This window comes from Vidua chalybeata, chromosome 3 (genome assembly GCF_026979565.1).
Source record: "Vidua chalybeata isolate OUT-0048 chromosome 3, bVidCha1 merged haplotype, whole genome shotgun sequence".
NCBI lineage: Eukaryota > Metazoa > Chordata > Aves > Passeriformes > Viduidae > Vidua > Vidua chalybeata.
The window spans coordinates 82,553,739-82,575,124 of record NC_071532.1 but is presented as its reverse complement, the minus strand read 5'-3'; the positions used below and the strand labels follow the sequence as shown (position 1 = coordinate 82,575,124).

The 21,386-nt window shown below is 36.2% G+C and overlaps 1 protein-coding gene across 5 annotated transcripts in view; it reads right to left on the bottom strand.

Moving 5' to 3' along the window:
• The window catches only part of COL12A1 (collagen type XII alpha 1 chain), a 317,990-nt gene that overhangs the window by 254,461 nt on the left and 42,143 nt on the right, over positions 1 to 21,386 (bottom strand). For all 5 annotated transcript variants that reach the window (XM_053937327.1, XM_053937328.1, XM_053937325.1 and 2 more), the window contains 26 exons: positions 20,645 to 20,794; positions 20,438 to 20,557; positions 19,758 to 19,922; positions 19,422 to 19,568; positions 18,669 to 18,808; positions 17,399 to 17,528; positions 16,239 to 16,384; positions 15,844 to 15,973; positions 14,906 to 15,045; positions 14,048 to 14,177; positions 12,509 to 12,648; positions 12,120 to 12,252; positions 11,992 to 12,018; positions 11,539 to 11,681; positions 9,276 to 9,405; positions 8,284 to 8,423; positions 7,056 to 7,185; positions 6,240 to 6,382; positions 5,295 to 5,424; positions 4,256 to 4,398; positions 2,738 to 2,867; positions 2,422 to 2,541; positions 1,665 to 1,811; positions 794 to 910; positions 219 to 365; positions 57 to 131 (listed from right to left, as the gene is read on the bottom strand). In XM_053937327.1, the coding sequence (XP_053793302.1) occupies positions 57 to 131; positions 219 to 365; positions 794 to 910; positions 1,665 to 1,811; positions 2,422 to 2,541; positions 2,738 to 2,867; positions 4,256 to 4,398; positions 5,295 to 5,424; positions 6,240 to 6,382; positions 7,056 to 7,185; positions 8,284 to 8,423; positions 9,276 to 9,405; positions 11,539 to 11,681; positions 11,992 to 12,018; positions 12,120 to 12,252; positions 12,509 to 12,648; positions 14,048 to 14,177; positions 14,906 to 15,045; positions 15,844 to 15,973; positions 16,239 to 16,384; positions 17,399 to 17,528; positions 18,669 to 18,808; positions 19,422 to 19,568; positions 19,758 to 19,922; positions 20,438 to 20,557; positions 20,645 to 20,794 (3,393 nt within the window). The remainder of the gene's footprint in view (positions 1 to 56; positions 132 to 218; positions 366 to 793; positions 911 to 1,664; positions 1,812 to 2,421; positions 2,542 to 2,737; positions 2,868 to 4,255; positions 4,399 to 5,294; positions 5,425 to 6,239; positions 6,383 to 7,055; positions 7,186 to 8,283; positions 8,424 to 9,275; positions 9,406 to 11,538; positions 11,682 to 11,991; positions 12,019 to 12,119; positions 12,253 to 12,508; positions 12,649 to 14,047; positions 14,178 to 14,905; positions 15,046 to 15,843; positions 15,974 to 16,238; positions 16,385 to 17,398; positions 17,529 to 18,668; positions 18,809 to 19,421; positions 19,569 to 19,757; positions 19,923 to 20,437; positions 20,558 to 20,644; positions 20,795 to 21,386) is intronic.

Sequence of the window (21,386 nt, the reverse complement as noted above, 5' to 3'; positions counted from 1 at the left end):
ACTATGCAGTACAGCAACTACACAAAAATATTGAATAATTCTAGAAATAAACATACCATCCCGAGCTGGAGGGATTGTGGGAGGTGGAGGAGGTGTAGGTGGTGGAGTTGGTGCCTCAGTAGGTTTGAGGACTGAAACAAAATAATAATTTTATTCTACAGCTGAAACAAGACAAATTCTATAGCTAAAACTTAAAGTTCACAGTATCTGTTACCTACCTGTATGTGCCCTCATAGAGACTGGAGGTCCCTCAAGGTTAGGGGTCTGAACAAAGACAGTAGCATTGTATTCTGTGTCTGGTGAGAGGCCAGTAAAACAGTGGCTTGTTTCTGACCCACGTATTGTGATTTCCTGTCCTCTGGAGCCTGTCAAAAAAGCCCAATGGAAAGAAAGTTAGAACCTATTACTTCCCTTCTAAGGTATATATACATAAGTGTAGAAATGAAGAAACTTCTGGAGAGGAGGTTGGGACAGCACTCTTATTCTTGCCCTATAACAACCTTTCTAGACCAAAATTGTGTGGTGATAATGAACCCTGGAGCACACTGGAAAGTACAATTGCAGTGCACATGTGAAACCAGCCAACTGGTAGATGTAGTCCACTTGACAATAAGCAGTACTCCCTCTTTGCAGCTTTTTCACCACTCAAGAAAAACAGGTTATGTTCAGAGCTTTCAAGTTCAACCAGATGTATCATTACGGTTGGTGCTTGCCACAGTCCAAATAAGCGGCGCTGTCACTGACATAAGACAATTAGGTTTCTAGAAAATGCAAAAAAATAGAACACATTTACCATCAGTTGGGTTTAGCTTCAGTCTGTAGGAAGTTGCTGACCGATGAGGTGACCACCGGATACAGAGAGTATCCCAGCCCACTTTGTAACTTGTGAGGTCAGTGACATTCAAATATACTGTGGAAAGAGAGAGAATTTTTTTCTCTGGAAAATAGTATGTAATAGATAAAGCACAACAAAATGAAAATTATATTAGCAGTGCTGGCTTGGAACTTGATTTTTAAAAATATTTGCAGAAAGAAAGAGCAGTTCTAGTCAAATCTTTTTCGTTTACATCGTACAGATCCTCGCCTAGCTATTTGCAAAGACCCCAGATCCCATAATGGCTAACAGCCCATTTTATGAGTTTTCACATGAAGTTAACTTCTTTACAAAATAAGAAACCTCCAAAAATAAAAATCCAACACATATATATAGCAGCACAAAAAGAATGTACTGAGTCAGGATGCTTGATTCATCATAATTGAAGAAATTTTTAGAAGTTTCTTAGCTGAGGCCATCATCAAAATTACTGGACATTCCTATGAGGTAAAGGCAGAGTATCAAAAAGCCTAGACCTGCTTAGTGACATGGTTAGATTCTGTAGTACCCTGGAGACAGGTAAAGATTGACTCCAAGTATAGCTTAATAAAATTTTAGGAAATGGACTGGAAAATTTTATTTCATCAAGTCATTGCTTTAAAACATAATTTCATTCCTCTTTCCAAGATTAGTGTTTTTAAGATCTACATTATGGACAGATGACAAGTATTCTTCACAAGAGGATGCTCAGGCTTCCTAGTAACCAGCCATCAAAATCTTCTCTTAATCAATGTTATCTCAGACCAGCATACATATCTAGCATGACTACAATAAAATTGTTCTGACTTACATGTAGTGCCTTGATCTGTCAAAGGTATGCTCATTCCAGAATCATACTGGGCATAAACACTCACATCATAAGTAGTACTGGGAGACAGATTATGCAAAGTGTAGGAAGTCACTTCTCCCACAAAAAACTCCCTGGGATCATTTGAACCTTGAATCAGGGAAACATTAAGAACAGAGAAAGAAAGAAAGAATCATGATTACATGAGCTACAAAACTATTCCGTCTCTTAAATGTCAGTAAATGTTAACCTCATTTTTTCTAAAACAAAGCATATAGATTTCTTAAACTTTAGCATTTTACAATGTTGCAAACAGATCATACACATAGTTTTACAAACTATTGTGCAATGTTTGTGTTCAGCTTCTAGAAAGATATGTATATTGTTTGACGGCCACATAAAACAAAAAGTTCTGCAGGCCATTAGTACCCAAATACCTGTCCAATATCATCTCATATACACCAGTTCATAGCCTTAGAAGGACAAGAGGCATTGAAGAGGCTAAAAACAAATCAAGTCACTGTATAAAGTTTTAACTATACAATTCAATCCCTGTAATTGAATGTATGAAACTGCAATTGATAGTTTGTGTTTATTATAGAATACTGATCATAAGACTAAAGTTCTCATGAGACTTGGTAAACAGAGGAAATAAATAGATCCTTTAACCCAAAATGATACATATAATTTCTACTCTGGTCTGCCATTAGCTATTCACTGTTCTGAAAGTGGTATACTCAGAATGAACAAGTTTTCTTACCCACAGGCTTGTATACAATTTTATAGCCAAGAACAGGGGATGGTGAAGGATCCCAAGAAACTCTGAAACGTGTATACCATTCATCAGTTATATACATATTTTGAGGAGGAAGCAGGCCAACTATAAAGAAAGAAAAACCAACATTCTAATTAGGCTAGTAATTGTTTTTCAATTTTTAGAAATGCAGATTGTTACTCTGCAGGTAACAATCACATCAAGGACATAATTAAATTAATGAAACCTTTACAATGTTGAAGTGTTCAAAGAATATGTCTTAAATTTAAAAAAGAATAATCAACATGAAAACTATAATTACCAGTTCTGCCATTTCCAGTCAGTTGTCCACCATCTCCATCTTCGTACACAGCAACAACAGTAATTTTATATGGTGTATCTGATTGTAGTGGTTGTAGTATCACATTATTCCTTATGCCAGGAACTGTTGTCTAGAACACAAAAGAAACAGAGGTAAATGCATTCACAGTCTTGCAACTGATCAGTAGTGACAATAGCTAGAAACAAAAATTTGTTCTGACATTTGGTACACTCTGTTTTATGTCCACCATAGAAAAAGTCATTCAGGATACCTTAAGGGTAACAGCCTATAAGCAATTATCAGGATTTGTTATTTTGAATTACTAAACACTGTGAACATCACAAAAAAATAAATCAAATTGATTCTTCAGTCCCAACCCTCACATCAGACTGAGATGCTGCAGTTCTCTGCCAAGATTTCAATACTCTTCCCTCATAGAAATATAAAAGTCATAATGATGTGCTTTTTTTTTTCTTGGCAGAAACAAGTTATTCTGAGAGAGAAGCTCATTGACATATAAAAATGTCCCTATTTATGCATCCCTCAATCTCAACTTCCTTATGCAGCCATGCACTATTGCTCCCTTCTAATGAAAATGTAGGTATAAACCCAAAAGTGATCCTGCTCCATAAGGAAGACACAAAGCACTGAAACTAAGGGAAGTAACTTGAGGTATCCATCTCAAAAGTGCATGCCAGTCAGTATTTGCTATGAATACTTGATTAAAATTTTCAGTTGTTTGAGACTTGCTATTTTTATGGGTTGTCCAATCTTTTCTGCAAAGAAGGTATGTGTGTTGACAATATGTGTGTCTTGATTAATGAGTTCAGTAAGGAATTTTCAAACAGTGAATTTTCAGCATGTGCTATACAGTAATATAAAAGCAATAAACATGTCATTTTGGCTGGTGGCAGTTGGCATGAATTCTGTTATTGTCCTCTATAGGATCTGAGCTTAGACTTGCTATAAATACTCTGTGAATTTTATAAGCTTCAGAATAATTTGTGTTATCATTAAGGTGCAGGAAATGAAACACACTCACAATTCATACTGAAACTTAGAACAGCAAGTGCTGAATCAAAGTTTCCATTGCTGTCTTATTAGACTGTCAATTCTCTTCAATTTATGAAATGCAGACTTATGTTTATTCTGTATCCTAGAACACTGACTTTGTCATGAATACAGTATGAAGTAATAGATGGCTATTCAATGCATCACACTTCAACGAAATTCCAGGAAGCAGATTCTGTTCAGAATCTTCTGATAAATGTGTGACTCACATATTTAACATTATTTCACACACATATTTGTTCAAGAAACCATATATTTTCTGTACCTTCCTGGAAAAAAAAAAACTGTTTTATACAAACCATGTCTTCCTAACATTGACAACAATGACCAGAAAAGCCACAGAGCCTGCACAGTGTACTTCATGTAGAACAGGTGTCTTATTTTTATTGTAGCCTAAAGAATTGACTGAAAACATCTGTCTTTTCACTAAAGAATCACAGGACTTACATATTCATCGATAGGGTCTCCCACAGTGGGTGAATAAATGATTCTGTACTGCTGGACTGGCCCATCAGCATGGTCCCATTGTACAGAAAGGCTGTTTGTAGTCTCATCAAATACTCTCACATTCCTTGGACCACTGCGAGGCACTGAAGAATGAAAATACAGAAGGTTGTATGGGGCATGATACCTCTAGATCAGTGTCACCCTCATCAATTCAAATGTTGCCCTGAAAACCCTGAATAAATAAATTTACATAGGGAGATGAAGTCAATGATCATGCAGTAGTGCCTGAAGGTCTTAAATAGAAAGAGCCCAATTGGAGGAACTAGAGTAGTACGGAAGGGAGAGAACATCCAGATGAGAAAAGTGAGCATCTACACACATTCTGCTTCTCAAAATCACACAGACAAGTATAACTATAGCCTGTCACATCTTCAAGTTTTAGCTGAATATGGGGATTTTACAGGGAAAACATAGAAGAAGCAAAATTATTGTTGTTGACAGGTTCTGCACCTGTTACTTCTAGTATGAATTTTAAAGAATCTAAGCATAACCCAACCAAGATCCTGTGAGATAAGTAGCAACAAGGAGATTTTGGTGTTTAGGTGTCTGCAGCAAAAAACAAAGAGCTGGGGATGCCAACACATACAATTACTGTATCAGACACTGAACATTAAGCCCTTTTTTTTCTACTGACAACTAATTCTACCCATCTTATTAGGCTTTTTTGTTACAAAAGATAAATTGTTATTCACCTGTAATTTGATTTTGAAAAGAGCTTTTTAACTCTTACACATTCAAATTAAGCTTATTTCACAGTTTAAAATTACATTATTAATTGTTCAAGTAGCACAACTGACAGACAGCATAGCAAAAGTTCCCTGCCACAGAGGCCTATAATTGCTGCAGGCATAATTCAGATGCATTAATTCAGAGTTGCATTAAATAGCTTACATTATTTATAACTGTAACAAATTTTATAAGTTCTTCACACGCCAGTTTTGACGTATATATCACAACACAAGTACTGACTGTCTCTTACATGTTCTTCCCTGTGCTTGGCTTGGATTTCCCTCTCCATCTGCATACAGAGCTATAACATTTATTGAGTAAGCCGTGTCAGGAGTCAAGCGCTCAAGAATCACATCACGAGTGTTGCCTGGCACCACAATCTAAAACAGAAACAACAAGCACCTATATAAATAAAGTTTCAGCTTATACCATCTTTTCTTAGAAAACAATTTGAATGAAATATACAAAAATTGGAAACATGACCATGTTGCACACTGTCCAAGAAAAATAGCATGTTTAAAATAAACATGTAATATTGATAAAAATTCAATAGCAGTAAAAAAAAAAAACAAAAACAAAAACAAATACTATAAAGAGCTCTCATTCTGCAAACACAATTGTTACTAAAAAGTCCTTACAATTCCTTACACAAAAGCATGTACATCTACATGTACAATATGGGTGTACATTTTGTGTGAGTACATTCATAGTCGAAATTTTAAAACTGCACTTATTTCTATAGAAATCCAAAAATTCTTACTTCACACCTGGAGGGTACTTTTTTACCCATATCCAGATTTCAGTGCTCACCAACGTCCACAAAAGAGTAATGATATGGGGTAAGCAGATGGTTTGGTGGTAAAATCACATAAACCTGGCATCTGGTTTCATAATTACACAATTCCTAATAAATATCTTTTGAAAAAAAATTGATTTAACTCATATTTACCTGCAATATGATAAAGGATACTCAATCCTTAATACAGAGTTTTAAATGGGAGAGTCTTATTTCTTTCATTTTACCTAATTAAGCCTTTATTAACAATGGACTAGACTGCTATAAAAAGTGTGTTTTCAGCAGAGACTCTCCTGGGCAGACAGTTGGCCCGAGTTTGCTATTCTTTTTTACACTCATTGAAGGAAGCAATATTCTCTACACACATTTGACTAATAGTATAAAAGCTAAATTACTTACAGATTCTGATGGCCTTGGGCCAGACAGTGGAGCATAATTAATTCTATATTGCTGTACTGGACCCGGAGCAGGTTCCCAACGGACATTCATGCTGTTTGGTGTGGGATTGTAAACGTGAATGTTTCTTGGTGTTCCTCTCTCCACTAGATCAAGGATAATTTAAATTACATTTTGCAAAGTTGCTTGTGTAAGTTCTATTTCTAAATGAATTTACAACAGTGCTTAAAAGAAGCTGAAAAGCACCTCAGCCCAAGATAAACACATTACTTTTGTTAGCCCAAAATTTGCAAAGCTAAGAATCTCCATGTTCAGTCTTTCCAAACTTCCGTACCAGGCAGCAAAGTACATGTTTGTACTGCAAATTGAAAATATGATCATAACACTTTGTTATCCTATTGTTGATCAGATATGTATGAAAAATAACCACAAACTACACGTTTGGGCTAGTAATGTCAGGTTAAGCTGACATTAGTAGCCCAAACTTCCTAGAAAATTTTAAGTACACACATGGACATTAGCATGGATTGACACCAATATTCACTCTTTGTTCACAAGTATTTCTACTAGCACTGCAATTAAAATTTTACTGTTCTGTGAAGTAAACACTAAATGTGCTGCAAAGCTTTTGAAGCTAAGCTTGCCTGAGTTAAGTGGATTGAAAGCCTCCAAATAAATAAGCAAAGGAAGCAGAATAAGTTACAAAGCTGCAAAAATAGCCAAGCAGGTAAACTTTTAATGTAAAATCAATTTCTAATGATCTGAGGCCATTCATTAAAAAAATCCTAACATTTTCTTGAAAAGGGCCATTTTACTTACAGGTGCGTCCAGTGTCAGAGGTACGTCCACCATCCCCCTCTGGGAAAACTGGAACCACAGTTACAGTGTAAGGTGTGTTGGGTTCAAGAGTCCTCAGGATGACATAGTTTGTATTTCCTGGTACTGTGGTCTATAAATTTAAAAAGAAAAGAAGAGTCAAGAAACTTACAAAAACATACAAACAAAAACGAAAAAAAATAGTTTAAGTTTTTTTATTTATCACTTACTCCCCTAACATATCTAATTTCCAGACTGGATGTGATAAAAACCTTACAAAAGGTGAAGCTTAAAATAACATGGTTTGTGGTATCTTCTAGAACTGCTTTTTAAGATTCTGTCTCAGACTTAATACAATTGAGTTCTATGCACTCCTATATAATTCCTTACAGCTTTCTCCACTTTTGAGTCCAGATCCTGCTTTACTAATGAAAGTAGCAGAATCTGCAGTGATCTCTTTAATGACTAATATTTAGCAGCTCAGAGGCATTAAAATATCACTTTCTAAGTAAAAAAAAAACATTGCATAACACCACAACATGCTAATGACAAGAAGTAATGAGCAGCTCATGTTAGGAAATAAAACTCCACAGCACTTAAGAATATTCATCATCAGTAGCACTTTAGCTGCTATTGAAACAATGGCATTCATGTACAACTCATTTCATGTGCACATTGAATTGCACTGATGTAGAAAAAGAAACACAACTGGGAGACAATATTTCCCAGCCTGCAGCAAGGGTTTCCGATTTTCAGGATTCTGTTAGCAATTAAGCAATTAGCAATTAGCAATTAAGCAATTTTGCAAGATTAGAATGTGGATTTTTCTGCTTCCACAAATACCATTGAAGCTTACAGGCACATGACTTCTTAGCAGTAAAAATGGGTAGAAATGAAATCTGCTAACTTTATAAACTTTTGTACACCCTGAAGTCAGCTTTACATTCACACACAGTGCCCTAGGGATAAAGAAACAAAAAATTGGGTGTGGTATTATATCCCATGCTAAGAAGTAATCACTGATGGTCTACTATATGAAATCAAACATCTGTAATACATATGGGAGGAACTTCATGGAGGTGCTGTACATTTTCTCCAGGGTGGCTATGAACAGAAAAAAAGCCAGAGCATAGGCAAAAAAGACCTACTTCACTCAGCAGCATTTCTCTCACCACCACCATGAGCTGTAATTTATCTGAGATGGTTAGTGAGATCCACATGAAGAATTTACCATTTCTTCTGCACCTCCAGCTGTAGGTCCATAAAACACTTTGTACTGGCGAGGACTGCCTTCTGCATGATCCCATCGAACATTCAGAGTACTAGTGGTTGGGTCATAAACTAGCAAGTTCTTCACAGTGGTGAGAGGTTCTGAAACAGATGAGTAAGATGTCAGAAATGTGGAACTCTATTCTCTCCTTTCTGATGTCAGAACACGCCTTTGTAATTTATCCTTAGAAAATTTTAAAAATAGGTTTAGTAGCTCATGTTAAATGTTATTTATTTTCATCAATCAGAACACATCAGCCCTATCCAACAACACAAACAATGCTAGTTAGAAAAAATTATTGCTGGACACTATTTTGGAATTATGCAGTGAGTTCATTAGGATTTTTTCTTCGTTCCTCACCAAACCCATTGCTGTGTCTGACTTTCCATTGCAAGCTCATAATTAAAGTAAATGAAACTGAATTACTAATTTTACCATTATACAATTCTTTAAGTAAATATATTGAAATGGGTTTTATAACTGGAGTGTCTCTGATAGCAAATCACTCAGTGATTTCTATAGCAGAATCAAAAGAACGCATCAATATAAAATGGGGGAGTCCTAAAGTGCACACTATGAAGGTCAGCCTCTCAATTGAAGGTGCTTAAAAGCACACATATATGATAGTAACATGCCCTCAGATGCTTTAAGATGTTTACTAAATTATGGCATAAAACAATTAAACAAATTAAAATGAGGAAGAAGTTCCATAGTAAGATTAGGGTTTCTCTCAGCTGTAAAAACTGGGCATCCAGTCAAAGGCAGTGGTCCAGGGTTTGTATACAGCCAGTAGACTGACAGGAGTTCTTACTTCAGAAACTTGAAAGCCACCAAAGGAAAAATGACAAATAGAGATGAGATGAATTTTACCACAAGAAAGTTTTCTCAGCTCTTCTGAAAAGCAATACATCAATATTGTCTTGTACCTAATAAGACCTGAAGAAATTACTTACTGGTTCTGCCTCGTCCTGTCATTCGTCCGCCCTCACCGTCTGCGTACATTGATGACACAGTAATAGCATATGGTGTGTCAGGCTGCAGCTTCTGTATCACCACACTGTTCTGTCGTCCCCCAACAGTAGTCTGCAGCAAAACAAAAGGAAAATATTAAAATCCCTTTTATACTCTCTTTTTGTGCTTATTGCTACAGTGAAGAACACAAGCATTTGATGCAGAGTGGAAAACACTGTGATGTATCAAATGCTGCAATTTTCTTGTGACTGACACTGACAGTACACATTGAACAGTAGTAATACTTAGTACATATTGGTTTTAGCAAGTTTAGACACAAAGCCACTATTCTTTAAGGTCTCCAAACTTGAATACAACCACAATTATATATAAACTCCCAGTTCTGTACCAGCACAAACTATATTGTAACTCCTATCATTCTTTGTACTTTTAAGACTATCTGCACATTTTCAAAGCCTATTCAGCTAACATGTTCAGCATAACACTTCAAATCATCTGATGATGAAGAATTGACAACGAGCAAGCATTTACACATCTTCACATTTCATAGCAGTAGATTATTTTAATTTACAAGGAGACTATTTTAACTTACAATCAAAGGGTTTTTTTGTACTCAAGTGTATAAAGCTCCTTTCAAAGCACAAATGCTTTTATCATCCCATCATGGCTGCCTCTACATTTTAGTATCTGATTGCCTTTCAAAACCTGACCCTAAATGATCATGCTGGTCTCTGCAGTTCAGTGTGCAGATTTTGCAGACCTTTTTTTACTGTCTTCAAATCACCTGTGATTCCTCTTGGTGCTGACACTATTAAAAATCAGACAGAGCAATGAAAAGCCCCCAGAAATTATATTTTAAATACTTTGGTGGGGACTATTCTACTGCCTACCCAGCACCTACAGTTTAATAAAATATCAGAGTAGCAAAAGAAGACAAGGCATTATGATCATATGACTGCAAATCATTTGCAAACAGACATTAAATGCCGTGAGTAGACTAGGAGAGTTCTGTGTGCTCTCCTTAAATAGAGGTTTTTTTCTCCAACGGCCACAGCTTGACTCTATAACAAGCTGTAAGCAATTAAGTCTATTAATAATATTCTTTGCACAGTTTTCAAGAGAATGATAATTCCTTTTTACTTCACTGCCAGCAATTAATTACAGATGTTAATTAAACTTACTGCTGTTCCTTATTCCTCTAGTGATTTCTCACTAAAATAGTGTTTGACTGCTCAATATACATTTCAATTACCTCAACCCAAATGCATGTTGTTCCGAAGAGGGTTAAAATGGGTGTGTTAATATCCAACTGCTTCTAAAGTAAATATTCCTAGATATACTTCTGAACATGTGCGATCTCCGATTACAGAGGCGAGCTAAATGAATGTGGTTCTCATCTGAGACTGCTCCTCTGACTCATTTGACGGTAACCACAACAGCCTCCCACTACAGAATAGGGCATTTTTAAGTAGCCCACACTTCTGATAAACAGCCTGACTAAATTACCATTCTCAGGCTGTGTTGCATAGGCTGCCAGTAGCCAAAACCATTCATGCTGACAACACAGGGAAAGCTGGCTGATCTTAAAGTACTGTGTCTCCATAGCATTACAGCTTTTCATCATAGTAAAAGAGTCTAAAAAACCTTATATACTTCCTTAGCATATTTTGCATGTATTTCTCTTTGTAAGTGCTACCTCTGTGTGTTTTTTCTGATACTAGAGTGGTGAAAGACGGTCTCAACTGTTCACATCATGTTCCATGGCAATATTCTGATAACATGGGAACCACACTATGGAAATGATGGAAAACCCTGGACTATGAAAGTAGTCATGGTAGTTCACATTACTGATTGTCCTGACACCTCTATCTGTGACTTGTAGCCTTAGATGCTGATTGACTTATTCCTCAACACACTTTATTTTAGTTTTATCCATGGATAAACAGTAGGAGTTTATGAACTCAAAGATCTTTTCCAACCTAAATGAGTCTGTGATTATGCGATTTTTGAGAAAACAGGATGCATCCAAAATTATTGCTGCTCAATTAAGAGTAATCTATTTGGATTTGAAAGGGGAAGAAAAAAAGGTAGGATTATATACTTATTCACTACAAATATAAATCTTCACATAAAAGGTAATTAATATATACAGTGTTGTGCTTTGAAAAGATATTATTCGAATGGATTACTTTGCAGAAGGTTGCATTTAAGGTTGAATAACTTTAGCACTTCAAAATTAGTTACCGACTGTTCAGGGCCATCCCCACTGATAGGCTGGTAAATGATTCTGTATCTCTGCACTCGACCACTGGCAGGATCCCATTTGACAGTCAAACTGTGTGAAGTTGCATTGTACACCTGAAGGTTTCGTGGGCCACTCTTTGGGGCTGAGAAGCATAATAAAGAAAAGAATAAATATGTAGCTCACCAAAGAGCAGAGACAAACACTTCATTCTTACTTTTAAGGCTGCATGAATGCCTGATCAAGAGCAGAATGTATTAAGTACAGGGGAACATAAACTGTAATGTTTGTAAAATAATAAACATGTGGTAATCTAGTGTTTAGTATTCTTCTAAATACACAATAATATTTATCAAATGATCTCAACTTTTTAATGTCAACATTCATCACAGTTTAGAAAAAGAGAGCTATGAGTTTCCTTCAATAAAATGGTACCTGGAAATTCAGATTCTTACCTTGTGTAGTAATAGGTACCAAGGGTACTAGGAAAAAAGTAGAAAGAATTTTCAGTATTCTTGTATGTGTATGCCTTCTGTTTCAATAACTATGAATAACAACATGCAGAATCCCTTAATTTACTTACATGTTCTTTCACTGCCAATGAGGTCATCACTTTCTGATTCATCAGGATAGATGGCAGTAACTGAGACATCATATAATGTATCTGGATTCAAATTTTCAAAGACCAAACTATTCTCTTCCCCATTTAAGATAGTCTTGTGAAGAAATTTTTTAAAAAAAAGGAAAATATATATAAACAAAACTGAAACATTCAAATGAAACAGGCAAACAAAGTGGGATATAACTGAGTTTTTACTCAGTAACATCCTTGAACATGGCTGTAAATATGCGTCCTACACCTCCTCACTGAATTTCCAAGTTATAGACCATTTATCAATTACATTTCTGATTTTAAAAATACACCCTCTGAGAGACTGCCCACAAAAGCTTAAGGTGGCTGTGTGTTCTTACCTCCTGTTTTTCTGCTCTTCCATAGGGCCCCCATGTTATTCTATATAGAGAGACATCTGGAGCTCCATGATCCCAAGTACCCCTGAAGCTATTTGTAGTTATATCTGTGATTCTGAGATTGACTGGTGCTGGCACAGGCTCTATTATGAGAAAAAGAAAAATATTCCACAAAATGTACCTAATGTAACTACAAAATAAATACAGTTAAACAAAGGAATTACTCAGACAAATAATGTCTGAGTTTAGAAGATTATGTAGAAGATTAATCTCTCAGCTACCATGCTTCTAATGACTACAATCAAATCCTGTAGTATAACTCAGTTCACTTACACTAAGCAAATTATCCTTCATAAGGTCACATCATTAGGTCATTGTCTGATAAAACAGACCTCAGCAGAGGTCACAACTCACATGTCTACTCAAAACAACTGAAGCCCTGGCTGTTGCATTTTGGAGTGAATATGAACTCCCATAGACACAGGTCAAGTTCCTGAGTTTCTTGCAAATCTTAAAATTCTTTCTATAAGCCAAATAAGTCACCACTTATTTAGAAAGAATTCACAGAGGTTAACTGTAGGTTAAGGAGGGAAAATATTATAGCCACTAGGAAAAAATATGTAAACAGGTAGAACCAGAGAATTAAACTTGAAATAATTACTTTGGCAGACCTTTCCTCTTCTTTCCTTACACACACATTCACACAAAACCACAGGTACAGAGCAAAGACTAGCAGAACAGCAAGCAGGAAATCTCACAGGCATTTTTAAACACATCAGACTACCAAATAAAAAATTCAGAAGAAAAAATGAGAGAGAATATGAATGTTTTTTTTCTTCTTTTTCACACCAGATGGAGAGGAGGGGCAGTGAAAAGGTAAAATTACTCTTTTCTATTGTAGCTTTTCTGGTTAACTATATTCTTAAATCCTAAGCCTTGATCAGGATGAGAACTTCCTTGATAGTTGCTTTCTCCTTTCAGTCTGTCACATCTCTTGTATGGAGATCACCTCTTACAGCTTGTGCAGATCCATTTCCTTGCCTCCATTTGTTGAGGTTATTCAAATGCAGCGTTTATGATTCTCTAAAAGTAAAGGTGGCTTGAGCATTCCATGATGCAAAAACTCTCTTGGATCAGAGGAAGGATCATGTCTCTCTGATCCTCTAGTATATGGCCCAGCTTCTCACTCACTTGCCTAGATTCCTGCGAAGACTTGCTAAACCTTTCCTCTATTGTCCTCATATTTTCTTATCAATTCTACACCTACACTTCTCCTTCAGTCTTTAAATAGAAAGAGTTTTGCTTCAGTGGTTCTTCACCTCTCTGCAGACTGCAATGTCAGTCTTCACTGCAGTAAGACATGGCTCATCTAAGATTCCTGCTGTTTATTATATTGCAAATATATATAATGCTACAAGTACAAATATTTTTCAGATTAAATTAGAGCTCCACCTAAATTCAATAACATATTGCAACACACATCACTTAAATCAAACATAAGGCAAAAAAACAACCACAAGAATGATTTTTAGGAAAACTTACGAGTGACAGCTTCTGCATTTGTTGGTATGGATTCCCCTTCGTCATATACTGCAACAACTTTTACATTGTACAGTTTTTGGGAGGAAAGGTCAGAGAGAGTAATGCTGGTTTTGAGTCTGTCAAGTTCCACCTAAGAATAAAAATTGTGACTTAAAGGATTGTAAATTGTTCTATTTCTTACTCTGCATTTGGTCTAACAGCCGAAATTCCTGCACTGAAAAACAAAGGAGTATTCTGCACTAAGTTTTACCATTTGCCCTTAAATTTACACCTGAATATTGAGTGTTCTCTACTAATTCCTTTGCAAAACATATTATATCAGATACACATACTACTTGTGGATCATTCACTGCTTTATTCCTTTGGAAACAAGAATGCAGACTGAACCTTTGGAAAATTCTGGTTCCTTTAAAAAACATATTTAATTATCCAAGGAAAGCTTGTACATAACTAAAAGACATCTCTAACAATGCTCATGCATGTTCTGTCAGTAGGCAAAGGGGCTAACATACCTTTATTCCACTATCCTGTCCTCTTAATTGGAAGCTGTTCTCAGACCTTGGCAGTACGATATTTAAGCAGAGCATAGAAATGGCTATTTACTAAAAGATATGAAAATTCTTCAGTCAGTTTGAGGATTTTTTCCTCTCTGGAGGAGAAGGAGGAGGAAGATGGGAGTACCCAAGAAATCTCTCTTGTGCTTATTCAGTTTCCAAGAAATCCATACCCTTTCCTGACTGCAATCACTATGAGCTGATGTTCTTTACTCTCACTGGTGAGTTATAATAGTACCTTTACTATTATTTTAGTAATCTAGCTTCTCAAAATAGAACTTTCATAGTACTTTAAAAATTTTACCTCCTTTACATCAGCATCATCAGCTATTTTGTATCTTAGGATGTATTTTCGAACTTTTCCTGGGGCAGGATCCCAAAGGACATTCATGGTGCTGTGAGTAACATCCTGAATCGTTAAACCTCTGGGTCCAGGCAAAGGTACTGTAAAAATAATGATAGTAGTAAGTGAATGCTATTCATAGCAGAGGTATAAATCTCTCACAGATGGAAGTGAATTCTTTTCATGTCTTTCAGTTAAAGTCTTTTCAGTGAATGGAGGCAACCACTTTCTGACAAGTTCATTGTCCTGGGCATTAGATGAGAGCATTCAGAAGCTTATTTTCCCAGCAATGAGCAAAATATCTATAAACTATGGTAGTTTCACCTTTGTAACTTATGAGCACAACACTTCCAGAAGTAACAGGGACTAAGACCATAATGTTTGGTGATAATAGCCACTTTTCATCTATGGTTAATGGTTTAAAATTTTTAAGGACATAAAAGTAGCCATGCTGCATGCATCTAGACCAGAAGCATGCCTCTGCCAATAGGAAATTTTTAAGGAAAGGCATAAAAAAGGAAGCCATTTTTAGATCTATTTTTTTTCTTGATATAGTTTGTTTCTTGAGTATTTTCTAAGCTTTAGAGGATGTCTGAATTTGGGAACAAGGTTTCTAAATTAATACAAGCAAAATTGAAACCTTTTAAAAACACTGTGATATCAATATTTCCTTCATTATTTAAGTTAAAAATTATATTGTTGCCCTTTTTAGTAGTTGGACCCTTCACATTGAAATTGCCTTTGAGGTCTTTGGGAAGTGTGTAAGTATTAGAAAATGCATAAAACATGGTTAAGATGGTCTTCTAAAAGAAACAGATGATATAAAAACTATTGCATGAAATATAATTAAAATTTGGTGTTGCTGAAGCAATAACAAAGCAAAATCAAGATGTCCATACACGTCACTTCCTGTGTGGTGAGTGGATCACTCTTCATATCACCAAACAATACGTAAGCTGTTAACGTGTACTCAGTGTTGGGGATGAGATCTACCAGCTGCACCTCATTCACTGATGGTCCCACACGCATCTGCGCATGAAAAATAACACACCATGTTTAAAAAATGAAGAAAGCGGGGCAGAAAAGCAAACAATGATTTAACTTCAAAGGAATTTTGTTTGTGAGATTCACAGTATATTTACGGTTTCCTGACTGATGTCATTGTATATAATATCCCAGTAAGTTCACTGCACTTCAAGAAGTGCATGCCAGTCTTTTGATTACTATGATAGTCTAACATTTCTTCTTCATTTATTTTTGGTAGAGTACAGGTAGCAAAGACAAGTTCTCTTACCTCTTTCTCTGGGGCTGGCACTGTAGCATTCACAGGTTCATATGTTAACAAATAACCAGTAGCTCCATTGAGAGGTTCCCATCTCACTCTCATGTAAGTTGATCCAATGTCATAAACATTCAAGTTTCTAACTGAAGAGATTGGCACTGTCAAATAAAAATATATATTAATTTATTTTGTTCAGCTTCTTAATATTTTATATCACAGGTCATACCACTGAGACTATTGCACGTGGGTATTAGGGCATGTTATGGGTAGTAGAGAGGTGATTTGCAAACAGTGGTATTTAAATCCTTAGTATAAGAATGAGGTAATGGTAATACTGTTTTGAATGTGGCCACAGATTTTCTACACACACAGCTAAAACTCTAATAAGTCTGCACTGAAACATTTTAATCTTGTAGAAAGCAATATTAACTCACTTGAAAATTCAAATATGAAACAACATGACTGGCTTGGGATCTTAACAGAGGATTTTTGTCCTTTCTTTTTGTTTTCTGTATTTCTCACATTATTAAATAAATTAAAATAAATGAACATTTTCCATGAAACCATGTGAAAAAGTAACACAGACTTCATGGAAATGATACACATTTTAAGGATTTTCAACAAGTCCAATACAAAATAAAGAAGTGAAATGAACAGCAGACATTCAATATTATTAAAAAGGCAGAGGAGTCACTCTATGTTGCATACAGCATAAATATACCTGAAATCAATGTAGACAGCTCATAGGAGAAACATAGCTGAGCTATAACTCATAGAAGTGGCATAATTGTGTTGAATTAGCTTTTGCAAATTAGAAATAATTCTGTCTGGTAGTAGCAGGAATTAATTACGTAACATAAACAATTTGTTTATTATCAGATTTCAGGAATTTATAAACTCTGTCTTGTAATTCATGTTTGTTGTTCTAGTTTTGTACAGCCATGCTTCCCAGAAAGAAACTGGGACAAATATTTTCTACCACATTGCATTTCACTTGGCTGAAGTCTTCAAGACAACAAGGTCTGAACAACCAGAGTAACACAATACAGTTTGGTAATTCAAATTAAATATTTTACTTCTGCTAAGAAGAAAATGCTGAAAGTTCTACTGGACAGTTCCCCAGATGCCAAACTGGCTGTTAACATGTTATTCAAAACTCATTTCTAACTTACAAGTTGTTTCCCTGCCGATCAGAGGTTCACTGCTTTCATCTTCTACCACAGAAAACACATTAACCACATATTCTGTTTCAGGTTGTAGATCTTTCAGAACTGTTGTTCTTTCCATCCTACTTACATAAAACTGCAAGAGAAGCAATGTTAATCACCGTAAGAAAAATATGTTTGTAATCTTATCTCTAAGAAAAACAATCATTCCTTGTGAAACTGCAGAAATCAATGACAAGGAGATAATTCTGGTCCTAATTTTGTATACATTTTGTCTGACAATATAGCATTGTTTTTGCAAAGTAAGCTGTAGGGAAATCTCAGACAGACACTTGTTTCAAATTGCACTGGATCTGCTCAGCATCACTTAAAGTGCACTCTGATTTCACATATGGTTTGCACTTCTACATCACTAAAGAACATAAAGAATGGACAAGCGAAAAATTTGAGAAAAAAATTCAAAATCCAGGATAATCCAGATGGTTACAGCACAAGGCATTGGAAACACCTTGTTGAACAGAAATGCCAGGAAGAAGTCAAATTGTAAAGTCAGTGTGCACTGGAACAACAGCTCAAACTTTAATCAAAGGCCTAATCTTGAACTCTCCATGAGCCAAATATAAGATTTAAAGCCATAATCAGAGATGGGATGTTCAGAAATAGGTACGCAGAGGCACCTAACTATGTTATTCTAAACACTTCATTTTCCTAGATACTACTCTGTTTGGTTAAAGACAGTAATGAGCAATTCAGATTTCACAGGACCAAGAGTTGCCAGCCACTGGCTCTCTGAGTAGAGAAGTAGCAACCACAAGTTTTATCCTGTGCAATAAACAGTTTGGAGTCATATAGTGTTAATCTAAGCACTTCTTACAACCTGTATCCCCCACTGTCTTGTTCTCTACAAAGAAGGAAATGCATGAAAATGACAGGGGACCTACCCAGTATGGTCAGAAAATTTCTGGTACAGACATATTTCAACTAATATATGACAGTGGAGTATGAAAATAAAGGAGTTACTAGAAATAGAAGACAACTCTTTATAAGAAATATATTATACTTCTGGATTAACAACATTAAAAAACCCGAAGTAATATATATGCTCCTAATTTTTGTAGTTTTGTGTAACATTTACTAAGGCATGATATTCTTGACCTTAGGAACATTTTTACGTTGCTTTTACACCCTGCTCAGCACAAATTCAGAATGATATTACCATGATGTGGAAGCCCAAGATTATCCTGGACAATGTAAATGATGAACATAAAATACTAACCTGTTTAGGGCTACCTCCAGAGGTAGGATAATATTCAACTCTGTATCTATCAACACTCTCAGGAGGTGGGCTCCATCTCAGTCTGAAAGAACGAGGTGTCACTTCTGAAATAACTAAATTTGAAGGAGGTGGCAAATCACCTGCAAGAGGGAAGCAAATTAAAAAGTTATTCATTTATCTTATCAGAAGGGGAAAAGCCCACTTTGTGTAGTTGCTTATATTTCTTTTTCCTCAGGAATTCTTAAAACAACTGCATGAAGAGATAGTTCATATTAACATGCTCAAGATTAAACAAGTTCCCTGTAATTCCTAGTCTACCTTCAGCAGCAGTGTTTCACTGAAGAACCATCAGCTAACATTACCGGTTTTTCACGCTCAGCTTTGGTTTTGGGCTGTTAGACATTAACACTTGAAAAGAGCAGGGCTGCTAAAATTTTCCTTATTGGATGAGTATCATCAAAAAACATGCCACAATGAAGAAAAAGCTGACACACTAAGATACTTCACAATTCTGGGGAGAAAAAGAAGGCACATCCAGCAATGTCATGCTGCGTTAGTTATAACACAGTCACTGTTGGAAGGAAAGGAAGGATCCCTGCAGGGTAGTCCAGGTGGTCTGCACAACTTCCTCACATCACCAGCTGAAAAAACAGCCCACAGCTAACACTGTGTTCCCAATGAGTAATAAAAAGGAACTAGCAGTGCAAGCATGTAAATGGATAAAGAATGAAATAGACTGAAAATGTGATGTACCTGGACCCTTCACACTGTTACACAGATTTGTGGTTACATTATCAACAATGGTAGCCAGGAAGGAGAAATCTGCAACATTGTAAGCATGGATGTCATCTGGATCCGTTGCAATCTGCTTCAATTCATTTTCATCTGCATTTTTAATACCTTACAAGACAAGAAGAAAGCAAAACCTGTTAGAAATTATGGCCATGAGCCACAATAACATGCAATTAAGTCCCTAAACACATCCTTTGAATAACCCTTTATGTACTTATGTATTTGGCCACTTCTCTGCACATTTAGCAGATGAGCAGGAGGGGGTTGCTGCAAGCCACCCCGTAACAGAATACTTACCAATTGCATACAGTTCCACTCCCTCATCTCTGAGTTTTCTTGAAGGGGCAACTACATCATCTTGTGATTTGCCATCAGTGATGAGAACACCAATTTTGCGAGCTCTGGGCCTTAAGCCGGCAACTGGTTTGAAGTTGTTTCTTAAGATGAAATCCAAGGCCATTCCTAGCATGACACAAAGAAAGTAAACATCACTGTAAATTATTTTCATATAGTAGTCACAGTAAAAGAAATTAGCGCATCCTAGTGACTTCACTCTGACAACATAGTTCCACAGTTTATTTCCTTATAGAAGCATTTTGAATCTAATTGCAGCCCAGCATCTAGATCACAGCAACTAGTACTACTCAGGTGCTCTCCTACCTGGTGTGCATCACCTTCCTGACTTCCACTACTCCTCCTTCTGGTCCCTGGTTATCTTTACCCCAACACTGACATGGAATTGACCTTTCTTCTTCTCATAGGCTCAACAGCAACACAAGCTCTTCATCACCCAAAACCTCTTCTAACACATTTCTCCTGAGTTTACAAGACTATGCTGGATCTCTTCCAACCATACTGAGCTGAACTCTTAAGTCCCTTTCATCACAGACACATTTGGGTTCACTGAATAATACCAGGGTCAGCTACTAGAATCATTTTCACTGGAGCTTAAGTGAAATCCTGGCCCTGTGACTTACCTGTTAGAGTATTGCCTCCTTTGTATGGTAAGTTGGCTACAGCCTCTAACAAAGACTGTTTGGTTCGATAAGCATTGAGATTCCATTCTGTCCTGGGATCTCCACTATACTGTGCAAGACCTGGGAAAAAAAGCCAGCATTTGTTCAGTCATTCTGTGTTTCTGTAGCAGTTATGCTCCATTTTTCCTTCAACATATGAGAACTTACCAATCTGTACTTTGTCAGGACCAATATCAAAAACTTCAACAATACGGGCAATGAAGTTCCTGATGGTTTTAAAATTTGGCCGCCCGATACTCCATGAACCATCCACCAGTAGCACAATATCAGCTTCTGCTCTGGTTCTACATTCTAAACCTGCCGTGTCAACCAGAAAAATATAGCCTTAGCATGATAGCTTTCTTTCCCCATCCTTTTAGATGACATATGTCATGAGTTAGCTTCCAAAATAGCTCTAGTTTTATTCACTGGCACTCCATCAAGTATGACCTATTTGAGAGCATTATTCACACTAGTCAGTGGTTCCATGGCAAAAGCTGTCTAAATTCCTTCATGTATGTTTCCTTTTAAAAATAAGCCTTTGCAAATGTCAAGGCCAGTGCTCTCTATTGTCATGTCATTGTCTGTTTTGGCCTTTAAATATGGCTGATAACTTGATTTCAGAAGTTTTGTACAAGACTACTAAATGAACCACTGATATGGCAGTAAGCACTATTAGATTATACAATTTTACAATATTTTGGTCTGTCACATATAGCTAAACTTCTGATTAATTTTCAACCATATAATAGTAGGATTAACAGCATGTATTACAATCACTTTCAAATAAACAGCATTCCTCAATTTTCAGGGGAAAAAGACATAATAATATGTGTGGTATAGAAGTTTACATGTACAGAAAAGAAAGAGCACAATCCAGAGAAGACACACAAGCATAAACACAGGTCAA